This window comes from Moschus berezovskii, chromosome 2 (genome assembly GCF_049115385.1).
Source record: "Moschus berezovskii isolate FMDL1 chromosome 2, NW_MosBer_1.0, whole genome shotgun sequence".
NCBI classification, from domain to species: domain Eukaryota; kingdom Metazoa; phylum Chordata; class Mammalia; order Artiodactyla; family Moschidae; genus Moschus; species Moschus berezovskii.
The window spans coordinates 70101592-70117965 of NC_142461.1; the positions used below are offsets into that span (position 1 = coordinate 70101592).

Below are 16374 nucleotides of genomic sequence, written 5' to 3' on the forward strand. Positions count from 1 at the left end.
AGAAAATACCTGGCATGTAGCAAGCAGATAAATAAATGTTACTTATTAAAACAAACTCTCCTCTGACTCTTGTTAAAATGAACATATTAAAATGTGAACTAAATCCATTACTTACCTGATTGGACAACACAAAAATATGAAAATAAATAAGGAAATAAAATCTGATTTAAAAATAGAAATGCAATTATAAAGCAAAGACAAAAAACATTACTCTGACTTTATTAGTGCCAGAGAAAATTGTTTTCCATTTAACCTAAGAGATAAATCTATTAGAAAAGCAACCACAATCCATGTTATCTAGGGGGAAACTGTTAAAATCTGTCATTGTTTTCTCTTTGGCAGCCTGATTATGCCTGGTTAATACCATATTCAAATGTGTTCATCTGTGCTGTTCTTGGAAAAACAAGCAAAGACAATGTAGCTTATGCCTATCAATACAACATATCTCCCTTCTTAATTCAACAAAATAAAATAAGCAATTTGCATCTTGGTTGATGTTGATGTTTACAAGTGAGTAATGCAAATCTCAAAATCTGTAAAATATTATTTCCCCCTCATAAAAGCATAATGGGATACTTTAATTGTTGCTTTGACATTTTAAAACACAGGTCAGATGCTTAAATGACACCTTTTAAATTACAGCTGCCAAGAGATTGCTTGCAACATAATATAACATGACATTTTAACTAACTATAACCAGCTTCTATTATTTTCATAGGATATTATAGTAACCAGAATACATTCATTTTGAGTTTTTGCATAACAATAACAAACCAGCTGTCACTAGTCCAATAAAGTACTTAATTTTATCAACTGTTTTCTGGAAAATTATCTTTTTGATAAAGAGGGACTGATTAATCTTTTTAAAGCCTCATTTCAAAGGGTCAAATCATTTGTTTTTTAATTTAATGTCTAAGACAATAGAAAGAGCAAATTCTTTGCCACAAAGCCATATTTGCACACACATATCAAGGCAAGGAGAACTTCCCTGGTGGCTCAGACAGTAAAGAATCTGCCTGCAATGTGGGAAATCCAGGTTCATTCCAGGGTGGGGAAGATCCCTGGGAGAAGGGAATGGCAACCTAGTCCAGTATTCTTGCCTGGAGAATCTCATGGACAGAGGATCCTGGCAGGCTGCAGTCCATGGGATTGCAAAGAGTTAGATATGACTGAGCAACTAACACGCACATCAAGTCAAGAACATGGACTCAAGTCAGTCTGATATCAAGGTCAATTTAATCAGTTTATCTGCTGCATATTCTCTGTAAACTAGGTACCTAATTCATTCACATTCTGCTGACCTTGGACTTATTGCCTAAATAACTACTCCATTAAATTGGTGTGTGATGAGTAAATGACATGATTGTTCACTCTCTTTGGAAAATATACATAAGTAGGTATTTCTTCAAAGAAAGGCACTCATCCTTAAAGGCTAACTTACATTTGTTTCTTTTGCTTATTTTTCACAATAAGACTGTATACATTTCTTGGGTGGCCTCTACTTCCTTGGTTCTAAATTTTGGCTCAAATTAACTATTTGAGCCTAACTTCATGGATCAAATCCTCATCTGACATTAAAGATTTACCTATCATCAGCACCACAGTGGCAATCTCAACCTCTCTCAATTTTCTCCAAAATGGAATCTAAATTTATTGTAAAATTCTTACTATTAGAGACACCTTTTAGGGAAAATAAAGAAATTTATATGATGGAAACGGACAGTCCTTATTAAATTACTGTGTGAGATCAAGCAGAGTTCTCATATCTTATACATTAATGCTTGACTTCTTTTATACTCTGATAGACCTGTGAGGATCAACCCCAGGTGCACACCTGGAGAAGGAACTAAAGGGAGAACAAATTGCCTGAAAGTGAGAACTAGAGCCAATGATGAAGACACAATTCCAGTACCTTATATGTTTCCTTTAGTCAACCATGAGAGTAAATTAACCTGATGACCCTGCTTTGACACTGACTGATTACAGACATTAATCAAAGGGCAACAGGCCAGTGCCGCTGAAGAACTGGTGGAATATACACAGTCAATAGTGGTTATTTTAATATGACAACAAGACTGAAGAACTTGATGAATATTCTCTACCAAATACATTCTAACTTATACTATAAAACAGTGGTGAAAGAAATCAGAGAGGACACTAATAGATGGAGAAATATACCGTGTTCATGGATTGGAAGAATAAATATTGTGAAAATGAATATATTACCCAAAGTAATTTATAAGTTCAATGCAATCCCTATCAAGCTACCAATGGTGTTTTTCACAGAGCTAGAACTAATAATTTCACAATTTGTATGGAAATACAAAAAACCTCGAATTGCCAAAGCAATCTTGAGAAAGAAGAATGGAACCAGGGGAATCAACCTGCCAGACTTTAGGATCCACTACAAATCTACAGTCATCAAGACAGTATGGTACTGGCATAAAGACAGAAATACAGATCAATGGAACAAAATAGAAAGCTCAGAGATAAATCCATGCACCTATGGACACCTTATCTTTGACAAGGGAGGCAAGAATATTCAATGGAGAAAAGACAATCTCTTTAACAAGTGGAGCTGGGAAAACTGGTCAACCACTTGTAAAAGAATGAAACTAGAACACTCCCTAACACCATACACAAAAATAAACTCAAAATGGATTAAAGATCTAAATGTAAGACCAGAAACCATAAAACTCCTAGAGGAGAACATAGGCAAAAGACTCTCCGACATAAATCACAGCAGGATCCTCCATGACCCACCTCCCAGAATATTGGAAATAAAAGCAAAAATAAACAAATGGGACCTAATTAAAATTAAAAGCTTCTGCACAACAAAGGAAACTATAAGCAAGGTGAAAAGACAGCCTTCAGAATGGGAAAAAATAATAGCAAATGAAGGAACTGACAAAGGATTAATTTCAAAAATGTACAAGCAACTCCTGCAGCTCAATTCCAGAAAAATAAACAACCAATCAAAAAATGGGCCAAAGAATTAAACAGACATTTCTCCAAGGAAGACATAAGATGGATAACAAACACATGAAAAGATGCTCAACATCACTCATAATCAGAGAAATGCAAATCAAAATCACAATGAGATACCATTTCATGCCAGTCAGAATGGCTGCTATCCAAAAGTCTACAAGCAATAAATGCTGGAGAGGCTGTGGAGAAAAGGGAACCCTCTTACACTGTTGGTGGGAATGCAAACTAGTACAACCACTATGGAGAACAGTGTGGAGATTCCTTAAAAAACTGGAAATAGAACTGCCGTATGACCCAGCAATCCCACTGCTGGGCATACACACCGAGGAAACCAGAATTGAAAGAGACATATGTACTCCAATGTTCACTGAAGCACTGTTTATAATAGCCAGGACATGGAAGCAACCTAGATCTCCATCTGCAGACGAATGGATAAGAAAGCTGTGGTACATTTACACAATGGGGTACTACTCAGCAATTAAAAAGAATACATTTGAATCAGTTCTAATGAGGTGGATGAAATTGGAGCCTATTATACAGAGTGAAGTAAGCCAGAAAGAAAAACACCAATACAGTATACTAACACATATATATGGAATATAGCAAGAGGATAACGATAACCCTGTGTACGAGACAGCAAAAGAAACACAGATGTATAGAACAGTCTTTTGGACTCTGTAGGAGAGGGCGAGGGTGGGATGATTTGGGAGAATGGCATTGAAACGTATATTATCATAGGTGAAACAAATCGCCAGTCCAGGTTCAATGCATGATACAGGATGCTCGGGGTTGGTGTACTGGGATGAATAAGAGGGGTGGGAGGGGGAGGGGGGCGGGAGGGGGGTCAGGATGGGGAACATATGTAAGAAAAAAAAATAGACAAAAAAAATAAAAACTAAAACTAAAAAAAAAATATATTCTAATTTATAAAATACACTTTTCTATTTTACAAAACCGGTCAAAATAGGTAATTATATCCTGTGTGAAACATTTCCTAACCATGTTCACTGTCATTCTGCATATTAAATATAAATATGAGACTGTAGAGTAAATGTTCAGTTCAGTTCAGTTCAGTCACTCAGTTGTGTCTGACTCTCCGCGACCCCATGAATCACACCACGCCAGGCCTCCCTGTCCATCACCAACTCCCGGAGTTCACTCAAACTCATGTCCATCGAGTCGGTGATGCCATCCAGCCATCTCATTCTCTGTCATCCCCTTCTCCTCCTGCCCCCAACCTTTCCCAGCATCAGAGTCTTTTCCAGTGAGTCAACTTGTCGCATGAGGTGGCCAAAGTATTGTAGTTTCAGCTTTAGCATCAGAGCTACCTAAAACTGGTTTCCAGGACTTTAAGCATGAATGTACACCCATATATTTTAGAGTATAATTATTGATCTTATGTGCTTGATAAGTCACTTCAGTCATGTCTAACTCTTTGCGACCCTATGAACCATAGCCCACCAGGTCTCTCTGTCCATGGGATTCTCTAGAACCCATTCTAGCTCTGGAATCGGTTGCCATGCCCCTCCAGGGGATCTTCCTGACCTAGGGATCAAACCCACATCTCTTAAGTCTCCTGCATTGGAGGTAAGTTCTTTATCAATAGTACCACCTGGCAAGCTAGTGATAGAAATTATTGATCTTATTGTTACCTATTCTGAAAATAAATGTGAGTATTCTTTTTTTTAATGACTTCAGTGCAAACAAAAAGATATGTGGGCTTAATCAATATATCCAAGTAATATACCCTTTAATTAGAAAAAAAATGAAAATTTTTGGTTTCAGAAATAGTTACTTATTAAAGAAACACTTAAACAGTTAACCCACTCTTCAAAAATAATTAGGACTTCTTTTCACAAGACAGGGAAGTTGCTGACAATCTTGGAAATTAAGACACCTGTGTCGAATTACTTCTGTAATAAAATTTGCAATCAAACCAAAATTACAATGAACATGTGTTTCTCTGGTTACAGGCTCCCATGTCTTAGCACTAACCTGCAAAATGTGATGCTATTTTGAGCACAACAGTTTCTAAATCATTTCTTAGACAAGATAATTCCTTGTATGCTTTCTCCTCCATCCACCCCTCAAAACAATTAAACATATTTTCAATGTAGGAAGGGTCAGTGAGAGAGTTTACCAGATTTAGTCTGTTACTAAGCAAGCCACTATTATTACTGTCGTTGTTTTATTAGATCACAGATACTAGGACTGTAATGAACTTCAAGAAATCACTTCAAATTTTGGCAAAACAAAGATGCCCCTTTTTTCAACGAAACACTTGATATCACAGCATCACTGAGTCCAATCTGGCTCTCCTCACTACACGACAGGTCAATTAACCAAGGGATGAGGTGTTGAGGAAAGGATTAAGACTTTATTTGGAAGGCTGGCAGACTGAGAGGATGGCAGACTAGTTACTCCAAAAAAAACCCATATTATCAAGTTCTGGATACAAGATTCTATTATAGAACAGGGTCGGGGGGGGTGAATGTAAGGAAGTAAAGTCACCCATTAATCTTACAAATATCTCTTGTAATGGCTAACCTCAGAGAGGGTATGTGTTAATTTCTACCTTTCCGTGGACAACACGTGTGGACCGGATCCTGAACAAAGGCACTTTAGTTTACCATTCAGGCAAAGAGGTAGGGTTCGCTGAGGCATGATATTATGTATAAACACTATCCTTTTAGTGAACAAAAGTAATGTAAAACAAAGGTTAAAGCAAAAGAAGCAGATTCAATATGAAGTCAGATTTTGTTCTTCCCAGTAACAAAAAAAGGTAAGTGACTTGCCCAAGGTCATAGAGCCATAAAATGCAAATAGATTTCTGACCTCCACCCTTGCTGGATGGATTGTTCTAGAGTCAATCCTTTATTCTAAAAAGTCAGGTGTCCTGCTGAATAATTTCAGAATCAGAAGCTTCCCCTCGTGAGTGGATTCCTTTTCCTGGTTGAAAGTTGCCATCTATTTGACTGACTTTACCTAGTAAGCTAAGCCTTCTGGACATATTTGTGAACAAAGTGAAGATTAGAGAGGAGTGTAGCACATTATTCCCTCAGTCACAGGTTTTCACTTGCTGGTCTGTTGCAGCACTGCTGAGGTTAAAAAGAGGAAGGTTCTGTGTAATCAGAGCACTAGTCTGATCACAGATAAACACAAGCATACACGTGTGAAATCAAAAGTCCACACTAATGGTCTCAATGTACATGCTAGCCCTCAGAACCAGAGGTTAAAAAAAAACAAACAAACAAACTCAGTTGTGTTTGGTTTTTGCTTGTTTGTTTCCTGTCTAATGAGGGAGGTAACACTAGATAACTTATGGGAGTACTTCCAGGCTTAGGACCCAGGCCACAAACTATTAAACCTTCTGACCTTATATTTCACTCTGTTGTTTGGTGTGAGCCTACCACAAAGGTCATGTACAGGACACTATTTGCTTACTCACAACTCAAGCAAAATTCCTAACCATCATGATTTCATTTATCTGCTTCATCAGTTTGCATAATCCTCCAGTTCCAGTGACACTGAATTTATAGAGAGTATAGAACACAGGTTGTTTCTGTAATAATACATTTTCCACTCCAGTATACTGACTTCTATTTTTCATTTCATAACATTCCTGCCAAAAATAACAGTGTAATGCAAACATATTTGAACATGTGGTAAATAAATTTGTGTGCGCGTGTGTTAGCATAGTCATTTCTGACTCTTTGCAACCCCATGCACTGTAGCCCACCAGGCTCCTCTGTTCATGGAATTCTCCAGGCAAGAATACTGGAGTGGGCTGCCATTTCTTTCTCCAGGGAAAACAAATTTAGTACATTATTAATGTGAAAAATAATTGCCACTTCCATTTGTATAATTAGTCTCATATGAAATTAACTCTTTGAGTTGGGGATATGTAGTTGTTGTGTTCATGTGTAGTTGTGAAAGAAGGAGATTGGAAGATATAAAGATAAGATACAAAGCAGGAGACAGACCAACTACTATAGTACCTAGAAAGTTGTAAGAAATCCATTATTCATTCATTATTATTCATTCATCTATTGATGTTTGGATAAATGAATGAACAGAACACTGAGAGACTGACTCCAGATTAAACATCTGGCATTTTTCCACATGCCAAAACTTAACATTGAAATCAGAGAAGATCTATACTCCTAAAAGACTTTATTCTTCTTTTTAGCAGTCTCCCTCATGTAACACAGTGTTTTGCATTGTGTCTGGTGGTCAATAAGTACTTAACAATAAAAATAAGAAAACAAATGGCAGCAGCAGTTCTACACACTATACCAAACACCTCAATTTTATTATCTCATTTATCCCTGAGAGGTAACACTGAGACAGGCTAAGACCTGGGACCCGATACCCTTTACTGCAGTGCTTACACATGGACCAATGTCTTCTCAAGGAACAAAATACAAAGAAACTATAAGGGACCAAAAATAACTGTGTGCATGCCCAGTTTGGACAAACCATACACAACAAAATACAAAAAGATCAAAAGATCCCAACTGCCACTTCTGAAAAACCAAGAGCAAGAGGAGGGTACTGTGCATAAGCCCTGCACACAACACCACCAAAGGGGTGGTCACCCCTCTGAGCCAAGCCCTGGACCTGAGACTGTCACCCCATATAAAGAACCGGCTTGCCCCCCTTGGGGAGCAAGTGAGCAAGAAAAGGAACCTGTTGCTTGCTTTTGCTCCTCTCTGCTACAGCAGGGGCCCCAGTAAAACCTTGCCTGAATTTTTTTGTCTGGCTTCTTATCAATTTCTATCGGTTAATGAGGTCAAGAATCTTGGTTAGTAACAGCAATGTAAAGTTGCCATTATGAGTTGCATCCATAATACAGATGAATGAAGTTAAAGAAAAGGTTAAACTATTAGCCAATTTCACAAAACTAGTTCTGTAGATCCAGAATTCAAACCAAAGTATATCTTATGTAAACTCTTGCTTTAATAAATTAATACATGCATGACAAAATGAATGCAACTATCCTGTATTTTTATTACTGGGACAAGTTGGAAAGGGTTGCATAGAGCAAGTTTAACTTAGTGAGTAACCAACTCTATAGGTCTTATACCAAGCTCCCAAAGACACCAAAGTATCACTGCAGCCTCAAAGAGTCAACAACTTGGAAAAGGATACTAGACTCAGACAGAAAAAATTCAAGAGAAACACAGAGGCATTTTATGAAACTAATTTCTTCCATCTGGTTAACAGTCACCAATAGAAGCAATTAAGGCATGTCATTCAGTTTTTAATAATTATGTCAAAATTTCTATGTTTAAGTGAAACACTGCACCAAACATAAGCTCATTTTCCTTTAACAAAGATTCCTGGCAACTGGCAACAACTCAGAGCCATCACACCACTCATTACGCTGTCTTGTAGAGGCACAAATGAGGCTGTAAGAGACAATTCCTAAAGAGAATGATAGATAAGCCAGTTCTTATCAGGAATGTTTTTTCTATCTTTGTGTAAAATTCTCTTTCCCTCCTCTATCCTGATTCCCTCAAATTCTTTCTCAGGCTCTTCATATGTTAAATAACAACTACAAACTAAATTTTTGGAAATCTATACATTTGTAACAATGGATATTGCAATTTGTATAATTAGCCACAGTAATTAGTTGACTAAATGACCCAGTGAAAGAGGTCATTTTGTTAATCAAATGTTGTACATGAGGAAATAAATTCAACATTTTTAAAGGGTTTGTAAATAACAAAACTGGGACAGGAAGTGAAGTTATAAATACACAGTCTTTAACAACAGCTGTAACTGCATAATTTGGACTCGCTTTATTGTATTATAGAAATGATTTTTGGACCAGTTATAGGTATAAGAAATGACTATTTTTTATAACGCTGAGCCTTATACAGTGACCAGTCTTTGAGTAAGCTAGTTGTGTGGGTTGCAGCAGCATGACAAATCTTTTTTGTTCCTGGAAGGCAGTTTGTGAGTTTAAAATGTGAGCAGCCTTTCTCTGCCTTCTGTAATAGCACCTACCAAAGAGCAGTTAAATTCCAAGTACTGAAATAAATCCCAGTGAAGAATTAAACATACTGATAATTTACATAATAGAATTCAACCATTTAATATAAAGAACAAAATTTAAAGAGTAATGCAAGAGCAGTTTGGAGAATATCTTTAGACAGAAACTGGGAATGTAAAAACGACAGAGAAAGAAGAGAGGAAGAAATTTGAGGTATCGTACTTAGAGGCTTAGCTCATTTTCCTTTGATCTAAATCTCTCTGTCCATCAAATCCTCCCTTCCCACCATCAATACAGTTGGGCTATCTCCTATATATAGAAACTTCCAGACTCCACTCCCAAATCTCCACTTGGAATAAAAGTTAAATATGCTCCACATTTATTGAAGTGACAATCATAATAAGTCTCTAAGTAGCAATAGAGACCAAAGATCTCCTTAGCATTCCATATATATATATATATTTTTATATTGCAATGTCTCCAAAATATCTTGCATGATATTTAAACCACAAAATGACTGTGCCATTTGCAAAATGTCTGGTTATGCACTTTTTTATTCCAACCAATGCTAATGTGTCCTAAGATACCATATAAGACTACCCTCTTTAGATATTTCAATGTGAAATTATCATCCACAATACCATCATAAGAGAGTAATAAAGACAGATTACCTGGGGTTAAGAGGATGACTGACATAGTGATGAGTGAGCATACAACTAAAATCACCAGCAGGGCAATAGCAATTCCCTTCCAGTTTCTCTGTGGAGGGCTGTTACTTCCTAGTTCCTACCGAGAGAGAAAAAAAAGAAGTTTCATAATTATACATGCTCCAAGAGAAATGTATTCATAAAGGAATGATTCAGTGCATGGAAGAATCACAGTTTGAAAACTGATTAGAATCCTTTTCCTCTTTGGTAGCTCATTTAATTATTCAAAGGTGCATATATTATAAATGGCTATCTTTTGAGGGGCAATCTTACTTCTCCAAGAGACAAACCAGCAGAGCTTTATGCCTGCTGTCCAAAATGTGGATGGCATTAAAATACATTGACTATAAACACTAGAATGATTGCCAAAATACTCTGCAAAATAATATGGAAATAAAGTATGCCCATTTACATTTTTCTTGCTACAATGGACCCTACAATGAGGATTTAAATATTAATATTCCTGAAGCACTATAGACTACTTTTTTAACTGGTAAGGGGGAAAAAAGATTAGTGATGGGGAAATAATTCAAAATCCCCCCTCAAGGCAGAGAAATGCATATTTGTCAACGTAAAACGTCCTCTTTTAACAGTTCTCCCACCACTCTTAAAAATCAAGAGGATGTAGTAACTAAACAATTGCTTCCATAGCAATAGTTAACAACATCTTCTCCCTGGGCAGCATGCATGACATTGGCAAGGAGGTATGACTGATGGAGAAGGAGAAACTTGAGCATCTTTTACAATATGCATAGTAAAGCTTTTCAATTTTCAAATCTGTGTTCCATTCTGCTGACTAGAAATATATGAGCATCATTCACTAAAGTAAAGCATAGACCACCCTGATTTGAAATACATGCCAGATTTTCTTTACAATAAAGTTTATAAAACATTAAGCTTCTTGTTTGTTTCTCCCTACCCCAACCCCCAATTTCTTTTACTCCATTCCCAATAAAACCTTCTTTATTGAAACACAGTCAAATGATTTGGGGACAAATGAAACAAAACATAAAGGTTTCCAGTTCACTGTGTATACACAAATCATCCAAGAAGCCCCAGTCTTTCTTTAAAAAAAGATAAGTAAAATATGATAGTAAACATTTGATAAACTATAAATGGGTTATTGTGACTCACAGTTTAAAGCACTGAAGCTAATTTTCACATAGTGACAGTGGCATTCAATTCTGCCATAAACTCTGGACTTAAAAACTAGGCCCTAATTAAATGTTAGAAGAAACCATGCATAGAGGGTGTTTTCTTAATGTTTTCCCCTTCTCAGACCAGTAGATTTAGGCTTATCTTTCATTCTGATGAATCAAATCCAGCAGAAGTCAATTTCACTCCATTTTTTTTTCTAAAATGGTTTACTCCACACCTCTTGTTCACGTTTATTAATGCTTACTGTTCAATACTCTATCCCTCCTGCATTTTGGTTAGAATTTCCATTTATAAACTTATTCCATATAAGTTGAGACAGTAGATTATCAAATCATTAGCATTAAAGTAACAACATTAAGACAAACAATACAGTTTCCCTGGTTGCTCAGTGGTAAAGAATCTGCTTGCCAGTGGAGGACACGCACAGGTTTGATCCCTGGTCCAAGAAGGTCCCATATACCATGGAGCAACTAAACTGGTGTGGCACCACTATTGAGTCTGTGCTCTAGAACCCATGCCCCACAACAAGAGAAACCACTGCAACGAGAAGCCTGTGCATTACAACTAGAGAACAGGCCCCACTCACCACAACTAGAGAAAAACCTGTGCAGCAGCAAAGAAAGACCCAGAACAACCAAAAATAAAGAAAAAAAAAAGAAAAAGACCAGTTAAAAAAAAAAAGGTTGTCCCAGACCAGAAATACTTTTCTGGAATGCAATGTGACTAAAGGTTGATAGGTCAATTACTTTGTTAGAATCTGTGATGTGATAAACAGTTATTCTCCATATTAAGGTTCTACTTAAGACTACTCACGGCGCTTCCCAGGTGGCTTAGTGGTTAAGAACCTATCTGACAATGCAGGAGACACAGGGTTCAATCCCTGGGTTGGGAAGATCTCCTAGAGTAGAAAATGGTATCCCACTCCACTATTCTTGCCTGGACAGAGAAGCCTGGTGGGCTACATAGTCCATGAGGTTAAGGAGTCAGTCACAACCGAGCTCACACGCACAGGTCAATTAAGACTACTCAGAAGTAAGAGTGACAGATCAGAGATGCAATGCTCTATGTATTAATAGAGCCCTGTGCATGTATGCATGCTAAGTCACTTCAGCTCCTGACTCTTTGCAGCTCTATGGACTGGAGCCGGCCAGGAGATCCATGGGATCTCCAGGCAAGAATACTGGAGTGGGTTGCCATACTCTCCTCCAGGGGATCTACCCAACTCAGGGACTGAACCCACATCCCTTACTTCTCCTGCATTGGCAAGTGGGTTCTTTCCACTAGCACCACCTGGGAAGCCCCAGATAGAAGGCTAAGGTGGGCAAAAAGTTGTGAAATACTCATCTCAAGAACTAAGACAGTGAAAAAAGGGGCAGCAAACAATGAGAAGTGAGTATCTTGGCCAAGAATCACAGGCACTGCCACATATATTAACTCAAGGGGATTTGTAGTAAGAGTAAGAAAAAGAGTAACTGTAAGCAATTATAACTGACTTTTCAGTCCAATAAAGGAATCTGGAAAAGGAAATGGCAACCCACTCCAGTACTCTTGCCTGGAAAATCCCGTGGACAGAGGAGCCTGGTAGGCTACAGTCCATGGGGTTGCAAAGAGTCAGACAGGACTGAGCAACTTCACTCTCACTTTCAAAGGAATCAAGAGGTAATTACAATTTTACATCTACTGATTCTGATCTTGACTCACTAACTGAAACTGAAGGCAAATAACTAGAAAAATGACTTCACAGTGAATTTTTTGGTTTTTGAACATGATATAACTATAATGTCTACCAAACACTGTCTAACAGCAATAATAGATATCTTATGTGTTTGGGTACTGTACTGGACACTTTATAATCACAATCTCACAAAATCCTCACAATAAGTAAGTAAAAGTACTATTATTTTGACAAATTTGCACATCAAAAAATGGGATTTAGAGAGATCAATAACAATTACACTCACTGTTAATGAGTAGAATATCTCAAGGTCCAATCCATAAAAGTCTAAGTTCAGAAACCATGCTCACCCAATAATATGCTGTTCTAGAAGTATTTCTTGAATCAATCCATAAACCAATAAATCAAGGAATAATTTGAGCCTCTACATATTTAAAAAATTCACAGTTTTATAAACACTCTTCTGAATTCTGCAATGATTTCAAATAAATTCATATTTTCCCTAGTGGTATAGTAGAAAAAAATAAACCATTTTAAAAATTGTAAAACATGTTTGAGTAAAAAATATTTATCTGATGTTCACAAAGAGATATACATAAGAATGTCAGGCTCCTCTAAAAATGACCCATCACTACCTAAGGTATCTTCAAATCCCTGCTTAGGAAAGCAGACTTAATGAAATCTTACCCTCTTTTCATCCATCTTAAATTCATTACTATTATAATATTTCTCAATCGTGGTTTCATTTACATCACTTTATTCCACAAAGCCTTTTAATGTCTCTATGTTATCTAAAGAATTAAGCGCAAATGTGACAGTCTAGAATAATAATTGTCTAAAGCCAAGCACCAGTCTCCTCATCCAACTTGATCTTTTCTTGAGAAAGACTACCCTATACTGCTCAGGTTACCAAATCCAACACATACTCAGATACTTAAATATTCCTATCACCTTCCCACTCCCAGTTTTTGATCATCCAATTCCTTTCATATGTATCTAATTACAGACACTGTCAGTCATTCAATATCCTGCTCAAACATCTCTTCTCCTGGAAATTTCTTTTAATTACGTAAGCCAGATAAAATTTTCCTTCTTAAAAAAAATGCCTAAAATGCACTGTACCAAAAGGTTTGAGACCAACACTGCTACTTAATAGCGCTGATATTGCAAGTTTGATTCAACATTTTATGAAGCCTTAGATTTTTTTAAAAAGCTGAACAACTGTAATAATGATAATTATTTTTACACATAATAGATATTAAATTATTCCAACAAAAGTCTTACTTCAATGTACAATAAGTTCACGCTAAGTGAACTCTTAGAATGTTCCTCCTCTGTACACCTGCACACATCACTCTCTCTTTTTCATCAAGTCTCAATCTCAAGTCCTTCCTTTGAGAAGGGCTAGCTTGATCACACTCTATAAAATAACATTCTATATCTCCTATTCCCTCAATTAACTTTATTTTTCTTCATAGCATTACCATTTTTGGATATATAGTAGGTCAAGTTATATTAAATTATATACCTATAATATAATTTAAGCTGCCTAAATGTTCATTTTTATCTGTCTATTCAGCTCTCCAGAATAGAAGTTTCATTATGTCAATAAGCTAGATCATCATGTTTTCTACTATGTCCTTAGCATTTTGAACAGCATTTAGCACATATCAGATATGCCATAGATAATAAATGAATGAATGGCTAAATGATAACAGTTCTGATAATAAGGATGATCATGGTGGTGATGGTAGTGATGGTAATGCTTAAAGTCATGGCTACACACTCACCATATCCCTGTCAAAGTTATCTCCTTAAATTAAGGATCACATCTTAGATAAATTTATATTCCTTCAGTTCAGTCCCTCAGTCGTGTCCGACTCTTTGCGACCCAATGAATCACAGCACACCAGGCCTCCCTGTCCATCACCAACTCCCAGAGTTCACTCAAACTCATGTCCATAGAGTCGCTGATGCCATCCAGCCATCTCATTCTCTGTCGTCCCCTTCTCCTCCCGCCCCCAACCTTTCCCAGATCAGAGTCTTTTCCAGTGAGTCAACTCTTTGCGTGAGGTGGCCAAAGTATTGGAGTTTCAGATTTAGCATCAGTCCTTTCAATGAACACCCAGGATTGATCTTCTGTACAATGGACTGGTTGGATCTCCTTGCAGTACAAGGGACTCTCAGGAGTCTTCTCCAGCACCACAGTTCAAAAGCATCAATTCTTCGGCGATCAGCTTTCTTCACAGGCCAACTCTCACATCCATACATGACCACTGGAAAAACCATAGCCTTGACTAGACGGACCTTGGTTGGCAAAGTAATGTCTCTGCTCTTTAATATACTATATATTCCTTAGGTCACTTAAAAATTCTGGTCCTCTTAATAGGTGCTTAGAAAACAGTAGCTCAATTAATTAAGAGGTATAAATGGTTCCTGAAATGGTATAGAGCTGCCAAATGGAAAGGATTGTCATTTCCTTCTCCAGGGCATCTTCCCATCCCAGTGATCTTCTTTGACCCAGGGATTGAGCTTGGATCTCCCGCATTGCAGGCAGATTCTTTACTATCAGAGCCAACAGAGGAGCCCATATAGATACAGTCATTAATTAAATACATATTAACAGTAACTTTAAAAAATGGAGCTACTTGCTATAACAAATTTGATTGCAATTATTTTTAGCTTCATTTATCTGATGCCTGATCCCAAAATATAATTGCTATTCTTTAGTTTATCTTCTTCTTCTACAACCTCAATAATTTCTACTATTGATAGAAGTGGTTCTAATTGGCTCTGTGTTTCAATGACTTCCTAACAGCGAATATCTGAAAACACTAAGCCAGTTCCACAGGACAGGTATGGTGATGGATAGCAAGCTGTGCTTGCAACATGGTCATCTGAATACTTTGGAGGCACCACAGAATCAATGTTGGGATATTTAGGACATTAAATTCCCAGGAGAGATTTGAGAATACAAGAACAAATATTTAATAATCCATTATATAGAGTTCTTTTGGAACTCAGTCATCTAGTGGATAGATGAGTCAGTTAGAACATGTGTGAACAGTGCAGATGATACTCAGTGTTGTGCTGGTCTAGAGATGTTTTGGTGCTTCAGGCCAAACTAAACTGGATCTACAACCTAACTATTTATGTTGTATTTACTACCGATCAAATTTACCCTTTAGAGAACAGTTTAGTTTATTAGATAAGGATGTCCATAGGCTACCTGAATCTAGATGCATTTTTAACTTGCTCAAGTACAAAGGAAAAAACACTAGAAATCATAAGCAGAAATTATCCAAGATTTATATATGTTATGTGACATGCAGAGCTGGATGAAGCACAAACTAGAATCAAGATTGCTGGAAGAAATATCAATAACCTCAGATACACAGATGACACCACCCTTATGGCAGAAAGCGAAGAGGAACTAAAGAGCTTCTTGATGAAAGTGAAAGAGGAGACTGAAAAAGTTGGCTTAAAGCTCAACATTGGAAAACTAAGATCATTGCATCTGGTCCCATCATTTCATGGCAAACAGATGGGGAAATAATGGAAACAGTGACAGACTTTATTTTGGGGGGGCTCCAAAATCACTACAGATGGTGACCGTAGCCATGAAATTAAAAGATGCTTGCTCCTTGGAAGGAAAGTTATGACCAACCTAGAAAGCATACTGAGAAGCAGAGACATTACTTTGTCAACAAAGGTCTATCTAGTCAAACCTACGGTTTTTCCAGTGGCCATGTATGGATGTGAGAGTTGGACTATAAAGCTGAGTGCCAAAGAATTGATCCTTTTGAACTGTGGTGCTGGAGAAGACTCTTGAGAGTCCCTTGGACTGC

The 16374-nt window shown here is 37.1% G+C and overlaps 1 protein-coding gene across 1 annotated transcript in view; it reads right to left on the bottom strand.

Annotated features, from left to right (window-relative positions):
* The window catches only part of DPP10 (dipeptidyl peptidase like 10), an 822212-nt gene that overhangs the window by 636880 nt on the left and 168958 nt on the right, over positions 1-16374 (bottom strand). The window contains exon 2 of the mRNA XM_055397567.2: positions 9658-9772. Coding sequence (XP_055253542.1) covers positions 9658-9772 — 115 coding nt within the window. The remainder of the gene's footprint in view (positions 1-9657; positions 9773-16374) is intronic.